The sequence below is a fragment of the Physeter macrocephalus genome, chromosome 12 (genome assembly GCF_002837175.3).
Source record: "Physeter macrocephalus isolate SW-GA chromosome 12, ASM283717v5, whole genome shotgun sequence".
NCBI lineage: Eukaryota > Metazoa > Chordata > Mammalia > Artiodactyla > Physeteridae > Physeter > Physeter macrocephalus.
The window spans coordinates 33,048,121-33,059,402 of record NC_041225.1 but is presented as its reverse complement, the minus strand read 5'-3'; the positions used below and the strand labels follow the sequence as shown (position 1 = coordinate 33,059,402).

General features: G+C 57.8%; 1 protein-coding gene across 2 annotated transcripts in view; it reads right to left on the bottom strand.

Moving 5' to 3' along the window:
* ATP6V1C2 (ATPase H+ transporting V1 subunit C2) overlaps positions 1–11,282 on the bottom strand; it is a 55,683-nt gene that overhangs the window by 3,468 nt on the left and 40,933 nt on the right. Inside the window, exons 6-12 of one of the 2 annotated variants that reach the window (XM_028496556.2) lie at positions 10,865–10,956; positions 9,484–9,582; positions 8,798–8,866; positions 6,784–6,876; positions 6,573–6,666; positions 4,031–4,168; positions 3,115–3,212 (exon numbers count right to left, since the gene is read on the bottom strand). In XM_028496556.2, coding sequence (XP_028352357.1) covers positions 3,115–3,212; positions 4,031–4,168; positions 6,573–6,666; positions 6,784–6,876; positions 8,798–8,866; positions 9,484–9,582; positions 10,865–10,956 — 683 coding nt within the window. The remainder of the gene's footprint in view (positions 1–3,114; positions 3,213–4,030; positions 4,169–6,572; positions 6,667–6,783; positions 6,877–8,797; positions 8,867–9,483; positions 9,583–10,864; positions 10,957–11,282) is intronic. The other variant, XM_024118590.2, reaches the window with a different exon arrangement.

Below are 11,282 nucleotides of genomic sequence, written 5' to 3'. Positions count from 1 at the left end.
GACATATGTATATGTATAGCTGATTCACTTTGTTATACAGCAGAAACTAACACACCACTGTAAAGCAATTCTACTCCAATAAAGATGTTAAAAAATAAAAATAAAAAATAAATTCTACATGTCCAGAACTAAAAAATTAAAAAAACGGCACCATCATGCCCTGTTTAAAATAAAAATTCCCTCAACTGCCTCCCGCTCTCACCCCACATCCGAGAGCACCCAATGTCCTACGTCACCCAAGCATCCTTCAGCCACTACACTCGAGCTGCCCACACCAATGACCTCCCAGCGGCCCCATCCCAGAGACAGCTAAAGCCTTAACCTTCTGTTCCCTGACTCACCCATCTCTCCCTCCTCCGGCCTCTGACATCCACACAGGCTTCTTTGCTTCCACTCCTTAAATGCTGGTACATTCCCTCTAAGCGACTCTCTGTAGGTGAACCCATCCACACACATCAATCATCACTGTTGCTTCCCTAATATCCATTCCCCACTAGACGTCTCCCAAGATCCAGTCTAATGACCCAGCTACCGGCGTCTCCAGTCTCACCATGGTCCCACCACTCAGCCAGGGCCCGTTTCCGCTCTCACCTTGGGTGATTTAAGCCCCTGATTCACTTCACCCTGAGAATGAACCAGCACTTCCGCAGTTGAGGGCTGGTCCACTTCTCTTTGATTTGATTCAAAGGCCAAACGTGGGGCACCTCCTCTTTGTCTGACTCTGGGCTGGGTGACAGGCAGAGAGGCCAAGTCACCCCAGCCCTCCCCTCCAGCTCTCAAGGTAGGGAAAAAGGACAAAACCAGCTCTGAGAAAAGACACAGCGACAAGTGCGAACCGGGGGAAAAGACCTACGCGGGGTCGGAGGGTCAAGAGACAGGAGAACTTTACCCGTCTGCTCTAATCAACTTGTTGGTTCAACATCTATTTTCTTAGCTTATGCTCTCTCCATACGGTGGAATATGAAAAAGCCATCAAGAAGGAGCGAGTATCTCTATGCATACTGATAAGACTATAATGCAAAGCAGATGAAAAAAACCAAGTTGCAGAACGTTAAGTATAAATGATGACATTTGGCGGGGTGAGAAGAGTCTTGAAACCGTTAACTGGGAGATCTATGGGCAGTGGGGCTGCGAGGAACTTACTTTCCACGGTACCTATTTCTGAACTTGAATTTTTGTTTTTTTACAGTGTTCATGTATTACAACTATTCAGGAGAAATAAAAAGTACAGTTTTGAAAATGTCATACATTTGATAGTTTTGAAAGGAATTTTTTTTGCGTATACTCAGCTTTACCGAGCTTAAACGAGGTATTAGGGACGTCCCTCTCGACCTCTCACTTGAGCAAAATGGGCATCCTGTGAGGACGGGCAGGCTTTGCCACACTGGGCCTGAGAACCCCTGATTTTCAAGGTGAGCAGAGACAGACCGGGGCCCGTCTATACTGTCGAGGCTGGAACACTCCGGGTTATCTCGAGGGTGCCCTCAGCCCAGCGCCACAATCCTTGCCGTTACAGGGGTCTGAGATGCTTGAGAGGATGAGGAACCGCCATCAGACCCGGTCTGTACTGGGACAAAACCACACCGGCAGCCACGTGGAGGATGAACTGGAGGCAGGGGCCCGAGCAACAGCTGGGCGGGAGACGGCGGAAGAGAAAGCAAAGGCAGGATGGGGGGCTGTCGGGGGTGCGTGAGCTGCAGGGAGGTGGGGAGGGACCAGAGGGTGAGGGCGCGGAGGTGTCCAAGCGGGCCCTGAAGTTTGGGGAAGGACCTGAGGCCGCTGGTAGAAACGGGGATCAGGAGGAAAGGATCGGGAGGGAAGATGAGTCAGGAATCCAGTGAAGCCGGCCGCGAAGCGAACCGTAGCAGAGACCTAGGAAGCCTGGGCAGGAAGGAGAGAGCAGGGCAGTCAGCCTGGCGGAAGGGGCCCAGCAAGACCACCCCAGAGGGGCCGAGGGGCACTGGAGCCTGCAGACCAGAGCAGGCCAAGCTTTGGGAGAAGGGGGCAGCGGCCGTGAGCAGTGCTGCCAAGACCCCCCCCACAGTTCAGGACACGGGATATGTTCAAACACAGCAGAAAGCAGGCTCCAACGAGTATTTCCTGTTTGATTCCATTTTTGTAAAAATTTTGTAAAAATTATGCAGATCTGCGGAATCGAAAAAGAAATGATACAAATGAACCTATTTACAAAACAGAAACAGACTCACAGACTTAAGAGGATGCATTTATGGTTACCAGGGGTGAAGGGTGGGGGGAAGGGATAGTTAGATAGTTTGGGATTGACAGGTACACACGGCTATATTTTAAAGGGATAAGCAACAAGGACCTACTGTACAGCACGGGGAACTCTGCTCCATGCTACGTGGCAGCCTGGATGGGAGGGGCGTTTGGGGGAGAACGGATACATGCATATGTATGGCCGGCTGGGTCGCTTTGCTGTGCACCTGAAACTATCATCACAACATTGTTAATCGGCTATAGTCCAATATAAAATAAAAAGTTAAAACAAGTTATGCATATCTGCAAATTTACAGAAACAAACCCCCAAAATCTGAAGGATGCTAGTACACCAGCATGTTAGCAGTGTTTCCTCTTGGTGCTTTTTATTCACTCTTTGGGATTACCTATAGTTTCTACAAAATAGTGAACCTAGTTTTCATTTGTTTAAAAAAAAAAAAAGGTAAAATGAGTTTAGCTGTTGTTGGTTCGGTTTGGTTTGGGTTTCACTTTTTGTGCTGCCTTGAGGGTTAGGCCTCAAAGGTCAAGGATGGAGACGGTCGGTGCTGGTGCTTCTTCCAGGAGCCACTGGCCCCTGGTGCGCTGCACAGAGGGGGTGGGCGCGGCAGGACACCAGCCCCATGACTGGCAGGAAAGGGACAGAGCACCGGACAGCAGGGGCCCTCAGGACTGAGGGAAGGTTTATTTGACTGAGGAAACCCTAAGCCTGTTGCCAAGAGCCAGGAGTTGCAGAGGAAGAGGGCAGGAAAGCCAGGGCGTGTCCCAGAGGAGGCCGGAGGGGCCAGAAGCGGGGTGGCAGAGCCCAGGTGGCCCCAGAGCTGGCTACCCCAACCTCCCACCGCAGGACAGCCCAGGGCGGGCATCTGGTCCACGCACCTGAGCACAGACTCCACAAACACTCTCAGTGCCTTGATGTGGATCCAGGCAATAAAGGCTTCGCTGAAGTTCACCTTGAGCCATCGCAGCAGCGGGCCCTGCAGGGACAGGAGTGGGGTGACCCCTCCCGGCCACTCGACCCGACGCCCGGCCAACAAAGGACGTGGGTTTTAACAGAGCAAGCCCCGAGCCGAGAAGAAACGCCCAGGGGCCAACAAAAGCAGCGAGTCGGTCGGACGAGGCCAGGGTGAGGCCCAGGCCCACGTTCTCCAGGGCACCTGGCGCTGGGGCAGCTCAGCGGGCCTGCCACCCGGCACACGCGTGGGGCCATCACCCACCGGGCTGCGGCTGGCAGGCAGCCCCTGACCTCGGGGCTTTCAGCAGGCAGCCAGCAGGCTTCTGGCTGACACTGCGCCGCCAAGGAGCCCCGCTTCTCGAAGGCTCCACCCCAAGTCCCGGCATCATCCACCAGCCGCCACTTCCAGGGGGTCCCTCACAGCCCCATTGCACGTGGCCACAGCCGCTATCGCTAATGCTGGTATGGCTGGTCCTCCTCGGGTGCTCACAAAGGTCAGGGGTGGGTCAGGGGCGGGCACCCAGGGGAAAAGAGCTGAGCTGCCCGACCACCATCCCCCAGCCAGGACCTGCCCCATCACCAGCTCCAGCCACCGCCAGCCAGGACAAAGGCACCCTGGCCAGCAAAAGCACCAATCATTGCTGGGGGGGGAGGGGGAGGGGCAGCTCCCAAGAGACCCTGCAGATTAGGAGGAAGGCATGATTCTGGAATCCTTGAATTTAAGACCTCAAAAGCCATAGTAGATAACAGGAAACGCAAGGATTTGTTTTCTCCAAAGATGCCTGCACGGGCGAGGACATGCGAGCCGGGGAACCCCAGGGCTCCCGGGGGGTTGCTTACCTCACCCTCGCCCTCACTCTCTCTCTCTCTGCCGTTCTGCCCCGCAGCGGGCCTATCAGGGTTCCCTAGCGGGGTTACCTTAACCTTGTGGTCCGGGAAGGTGGATGATCCCTTTTTAAGAGCAACACAGGAAGTTTGCTAAAGGCACAGAAATGATTTATTAATCTTTCAGCAAACATGCATCACAAACAGACAGAAATCATTCTCACGGCCTGCAAAGCACCTGAAGGCGGGCTCAGGCATGCCGGCCCACCCTTGGGACTTGCGTGCTGGTTGGGCTGGAGGTGTGCCGGTGATGTTGGCACTCCCCCTCCAGGGCGGGGGTGTTAAAGTCCTCGGGTTCCATATACCAGGGGCAGAGCCCACAGCCCCTCCCCAGGCCTGGCCTCAGCCAGGAGCTGCCCCTCCCTGGAACGTCTGTGGGACCAGCTCCACCCTTCCGGGCTGTCTGGGCTGAGTCAGGGTGTCTCTCCCAAGTCCAGCTCACAGTAGCCTCCTTGGCCGTCAGGATGCACTTAAGCATGTTACATGCAGAAAACTGGTCAGGCGTGCTGTTAGGACACATTCGACCCTTTATCATCTTTCTCTGCAGACAGGGGCAAAGAGCGGGAAAATCCCATCCTGTGCTCTCAAAGGGAACTGACACCCAGGACCTAGGTAACAAAAGGACGGACGCAGGATGCTGGTCCTATGCACCTCCGAAAAGGCTAAAGGGGGAAAGAGATTCTTAAGAAGCCGGGGTAGGGCTGACCCCAGCTGACCCCTGCTCGCTGGCGCCCAGCAAGAGCCTCGCAAGGAACTACAAGTTTCCAAGTTAGTTTGTCCTTCGGAGCTCCGCTTCCCCTCCACGGAGACCGGGCGGGGCTCCCCGGGGCAGCCAGGGAGCGGAAGTCTACACCACGCGAAAAACTGCCAGCGAGCAACCTGAGACAGAGGCGCAGGCGCTGGGCTCGGGTGTATCGCCTTGATCCCCAGCGGGTCTGTGCCAGCGCGGAGGTGGGTGCCAAAGGCTCGCCCCCGGTCACCTGTGAAAGGTGCCACCACCTAGCTCCCTCCAGAGACGCCGTGGGGGGCTCGGGCCAGGACTAAAGCAAGCAGGGAAAGGGCTCAGCTAAAGAGAAGGCTGGAACCTTCTTGGGATATTAGGGTTCTGGGCGAGCCCAGGTGAAGGAGGAAACCCTTTGGATCTCAGCTCTTGCTGGGGAGCTTCCTTCCTGCCTGGTGAGTCGGGTCCGAGGCCAGGGGCATAGGGCTCCAGCCCAGTCCTTAGTCTCAGGAAGGGCCCGGAGCCTTGGCCCAAGCCCGACAGACTGTGGATCTAAGAAGTGTGTGTTCCCTTGGCGTGCACACACACGTCCACACACGTATGTGTGTGTGTGTGCGCGCGCGCGCGCGTGCCTTTCTCCTCGGGGAGGGAAGGGCTGAAATCCCTCACAGGCAGTGTTATATGATCAGTTCCCGTTTCCTCCTCCGAGGGGGGACGGGTCCATCCAGGGGGGCTCCGGGGACCCCATTTCCGGGGGCCCGTGGCTGGTTCTCACTCCTGATGGGGCCAGGTGTCTGCAGTCCCTGTGCAAAGGCCACGGACCCAGAGAGGTCAGGCAGGATGCACAGACGCCGCAGCCCGAGGCAGGAGGAGGCCCGGGGCACAGGCCCAGCCCCACGGGAGGCACTGGCTCTTCAGCCAAACACACACTCGCAGCTTCATGTTTACACACCAACTTTCCTCACCCCTCCCTTCCTCTACTCTAGAGGCTGAACTGCAAGTTTCTCTGAGAACCCTCCCTGGGGGGACCGTAGGGCAGGGGACCTGAAAACGTCCCCCCCGCGCTCAGCCCCGCTCTGAGCTGGAGGATGCTGGGTCCCAAAGGTGCCCATTTTACAGAGCGACTTTCTCAAGGCCACACCATTCACATTTCAAAAATGAAAATCTGTTCTTCTCTCTCTTGAGCTCAGCTGCCCTCACACCTGAGAAGGTTCTGAGTGGCTGTGGTTGGAAGTCTCTAGGATAAGCACCCGCTCTCTGCTAAGCCTCGGGGAGGTAAATACAGGTGCTGGTGACGGGGACGTCACAGCACCCCTGGACGTCACACGGACCAGGGCGTCACACGGACCAGGGCTTCGGGCGACGGCGGCCCTGCCACGCTCAGCACAGGCGCTCCCGCCCGGAGCCCTGACAGCTTGCTCGACCCCAGGCGGCCAGGTGGGGTCCTCTCCCAGGGCCAGTGCTCGTTCACCTCTCAGAGCCTCACTTTCTCCTCCGCAGAACGGAGCTAAGAGTTCCTTCCCGGACGGCAGCGCCGGGCTCGGTGACATCTCCTACAGCAGGGCTCACGGCTCATGTGCCACCACCTCCAGGTTACCGGTGCTTGTCACCCTCCCCCAGACCCTGTCTGGCAGCCCCAGCAGTGCGCACCGGGCAAGGAGGGACGCTGGACGTGGGTGCTGGGACGAGGCGGGGCCCCTCTGCTCCAGGCCTCGGGGGCGCGGGCGCCACCCAACGCCTTCAAGAAAATCCTCCGGGCCTGTATCAGAGACTCACGTATTGTTGCTTCTTATCCGACAGCAATCTGGTCATCTCTTCCCTTTCCCTTTTAATTTCTTTTTCATCGTAGTAAAATTCACGGACAGTGAACCTTAAAACAAGCAGAGGAGAGGCTTTCGCTAAGAAGCTTCCAGTCAGAGCAGAGACCACCCCCCTCCAGTGGAGACAAACCCAACCCGGAGAAACCCACCGAGGCCACAGCCCTTACTTATTCTCTTTGGCTTTGGTTTTGAAATCGTCAATCACTTTTCGAAACAGAGTCACGGTGAAGAGGCCGCCCTCGTTGTCCTCAGCTATCAACCTGTGGGAGAGAAGCGCTTGTTCACTGGACTCACCACCAGGCCCCGGAGCTGGGCCGAAGGAGCCTGTCCTCCCCCCGGCGGGGCGGGTCGCTGCAGGGGGAGCCTGGTGGCCCCGGCGGCAGCGAGGGTGGAGGAACCGAGGGCGTCCCTTCCTAGTGCCTCACTCCCGGCTGCGCGGTGTCAGCTGCCGGCGCCTTCCCGGCGTCTCCTGGACCTCCCACTCACCCTCCTAGCCCTAGCCCTGGGCTAGGGCTCCAGGGGTGACCTAAACGCCGGAGACCTGCTCGGATCTGGGGCGGGCTCCGGGTCATGAACTGGCCGAGAGCAAGCGGCACGCAGGTCTTAGTCGCCTGGTGTGCCGAGCGGGGCGCGCCAGCTCTCACGCGCTGTGGTTGTAACGAAGCAGAGGGCAAAGTTCCAGACGGTGGAAACCATCCCACAGTGGGCATTTCACGTCCAACGTCACAATGTTCTAATTAGACACGGTCTCCCTGGCACACCTTGACGTAGGACCGCTGCGGTTGCTGTCCTCAATATGGGGGTCCCGCTGGCCAGATGACCCGACAATGGGAGCCCTTGGGCCCAAGCAGGGTCTCGGGTCACCTTTCCTGCTTCTCCGAGCCCACACCCATAGGGGCTGACCCAGGTTCCAGAAACCTTTCCAGAGTAATCTCAGCAGACTCTCAGGTGCCCCCTGACAATGGAGGGCCTGGGGGTTCTGGTCTGAGAAGTCAAGCCACCTCCTGAAGCAGCCTGTCCCGGCAGCGGTTCCCAGCACTTGGCCATGGAGAGCCAGCACTGGAGAGCAGTGAACGCTCCGGCCAGGCAGGCCAGCGTCGAGGGCCAGCTCGTCTGCCGGCCTGTACGCCCTCCTCCTCCTCCTGCTGCCCCTGGCTCACTCCTCCAGCCTCCCCTGGTGACCTCAGGCTGGGACTGTCCTGCGCCCTGCACCCTTCAGTTTAGCCCCTGATCGCTCTCTCCCCTGAGTCTGTGACCCTGGGAGAGCCAGCAGGCGCCCCAGGCCAGAGGCCTCTGGGCTGGGATGGGAGTGGGCAGGGCTGCCCAAGACTCATTGAGAAATCATTTAAAGTGCAAGCTATTTCAGGCGTGGGAAAAGGTACAGAGAATAAATACCCATGTATCCCCCGCCCAGCTTGAGACATAGAACGACGTTCATACAACAGAAGCCCCACATGCCCTCCCCAACCTCATTCTAATCCCACCCCGGGTCACCGCTGTGCTGAGCTTGGCGTTTCTCATCCTCAAACACCCATAATTCCGTGCACCTGCATTTCCCACGTCACATACAGTTTAGTTTTGCCCATTTTTAGATTTTAAATAAATGGCCTCGTGCCGTGTGTCCCCGTCTGCAACCTGCCTTCCGCTTAACATCACAGAGTGAGATTATCCTTGCTCGTGCCCGTAACGCTGAACTGTTGATTTTCCCAGCTGTGTGGTATTCATGGTTCAAATATGTTCCTCTATCCCTTCTGCTGTCACTTTTCCAGCCCTCACTGGCCACTCCTGCTCTGACCCCAGCAGGCCACACGTCGAGACTTTTCCTCCCCTGCCCGTGCTCTGCGGCCATCACAGCCAGGCTCCTGCTTGACCCTCAGGTGGGGAAGAATCCAGGCCAAGCTGAGAATGCAGAGCAGAGCACAGCGCAGGCCCTGCATGCCCTGAGGGCCAGAAGGTAGTCAGGGAGGGCTTCCCAGAGGAGGGGGCAAGGAAGCGGGGTTCTGAAAGATGGAGGGAGTCTGGCACGTGGCTGGGTGTGTGGCTGTGAAGGCACAAGTGTGGAGGGCTGAAGGCCCTTGTGCCCTTGGGGCATGTTTGGTGGCTAGGTGCCCCAGAGCACCCACACATGCCCCCCCCCCCGCCCGACCCCAGGCCCTGGGGCCAAGCTGAGGTCTCACTTACTTCGTCGACCGCGGGACCACCATGTCCGAGAGGGATTCGTAGGTTTTTTGCCATTGTGCATAGCTTGGTCTGTGAGAGTACAGAATCGTTCAGTGATTTTTTGCAGAAAAGATTGTGGGGTGTGTCCTGAGAGTCCAGGAAGCTGCACACCCCTTTCCCTGAGGGCCTGAGAGGAGCAGGGCTGGGGCCAGACAGCGCCCCCAACATCCCCTGAGGCCCTGCCGTGGGCTTTGGGACCCCCGTCCCCAGCGCCATCGGGGGCTTAGCCTCCCCATGAGGCCCCAGGCACCACGGAGCGGCCGTGAGAAGGGCTCAGAGGAGATTCCTGCTGCGAGCTCTGACCCTGGCCCTGTGTGAGCCTGGCAGACCAGCTGAGCTCTCCGGCCGCGGGACAAGGGAAGAATAAGAGCCCCCGCCCGACCCCAGGCGTGTGGTGAGGGAAACGAGCTCCTGTGCGCGGCTTCGGGCACACAGCAGACGCCCAAGAAATGACCGCTTCCGTCACCGTTACCGCCACAAGCACTGCCACCCGCTGCCCTGACCACCCCACGGCCGCCATTTAGGGCTCCGGGATCTGGCCTTGGGGGGCTCCCGCTTCACCTCTGTTGGGCAGGACAGGTTTCCTTCTGTGGTCACCAACCCAGATGGAGACCCCAAACCACTCACCTTCCCGGAGGTCCACTTACTTGGGAACAATGACCAGCAGTGTGATCAGATACTCAGAACCCAACACGAAGTCTTCTTTGCTCACAATGTCGCTCAGTGTCCGAGTGAAGAGGTTTCCCCTGAATCCACGTGGGACGAAGGGGTTGTGATCAGCAGAAGAGCACACAGAGGCATCCCTGGGCCTGTGGGACGCACAGGGCCCCAGCACCCCCACGACACACAGGTGTTGGGGCAGCAGGGGACAGGAAGGCTCAGGACGCTTCCTGGGGAGGGGTGCGGGCCCTGGGCCAAGTGTCCCCCGGCTCTGCTGTGCCTGGCAGGACCCCAGGTCCTGTCACCAGTCACCCGAGCTGCATCCAACACCTCGGTCAGCGGTGCTGTCCCGGAGCAAGACCGGCTGTTGGGAGGGGGCGCTGCTGACGGGCGGCTTATGTTACCCAAGCGGGACGCGGCGGTCGGCTCACGCCACCACCTGGGCCGCTCCGGGCAGAGACAGGCCCAGAAGAGGGCTCCGTTCCACTTTACACACCTCACAGGTCCGGCAGCCAGGGGACGGTCACCTGAAATGGCTTTGTTCGTGTGTCCGGTGGAACCTGTCTCATCAAGGTCATGGTATTTTTAGCACAGGGGTCAAGGCTATTGTATCGGCAAATGCGCCAAAACACAACTACTGAGACTGTCTGTAGCATCAGTGCGCAGGCCACGCGGTTAAATACCCAAGTGCACGTTGCTTCCCGAGGAAAGAGTTCTCGAGCCCTCAGTCAAGGCCGAAGCTTTGGGGAAAAAGCCATCCCACAGGGCTCTCCAGACCGCCCCGCCCGGAACCCACACGCCCTCTTCCCCATGCTGGCCAGCCATCACTGATAAGGCCCTTAGGGTCCCTCTCCAAAGGCACCCTGCAGTGCCCGTCTGTACCGGACTCCTTAGGGTATCAGACCTTATCTGTCCGGTTTACACCTGCACCCCTTGCACAAAGCAGACTTTCCATAAATATTTGTTGAGTGAATAACTGTGAGCTCGCCAAGTGCAGAAATGATATTTTATTCTGCTTTGTATCTTTAGGGCCTAGCATAAGGCCTGAGTACAGTGGGTACTTAATAAACACTGATCCGAAGAAGAAAAAGAGAAACGTCAGAGGGAGCTAGAGACTGTCTGGCCCTCTTCACCCTCCCCTCCTTCACTCCGTGTGTGTCCAATCAACCACTGTTACTGTTGGCCCTCCCTGCCCAGCACGCAACTCCTGAAGAGGCAGGAGGACCTCTGTGTCCGTCTGTCCGTCTGGCTGGCTGGCTGGCTGGCTGCCTCTCTCGGACACAGACACCCAGCTCACCCAGTGATCTGAAAGGCCCGTGCAGGAGCCCGGCTTGGACGCTGCCCCGGCCATGCCCTCCGAATACTCACGTGGATTTCTTCTCCAGGTTCTCCAGATTTGTCTTCAGAGTGCTGTAGGCGGCCGTTCGGGACTTCAGGTCCGTCTCGATCTGTGCCAGTTGCTATTTGGAAAAGCAAAAGAGTTTCAAGAGTTGGCTGAACTTTTCAAAATTGCCGCAAGTTCCTCCTGGTGCACTTCAGGAGAACACTGCACCCTGCCCTCTGGCCGGGATGGCTTACGTTTTTCTCCCCTCTGCTCTCCCAGACCTTCCAGCACTTGACCCTACCGCGAGCTCACCCCGGGGAGGCAGGGAAGGGATTAACGTCCCCGCTTTGCCGAAAGGGGGCTCGAGATATAAATGGCTTTTCTAGGATCACTCAGCAAGCTGAGTCTTGTCCCGATTTCAAGCCCATCTCGCACTCTCAGGGCCCCCAGGGCCCCAACTGC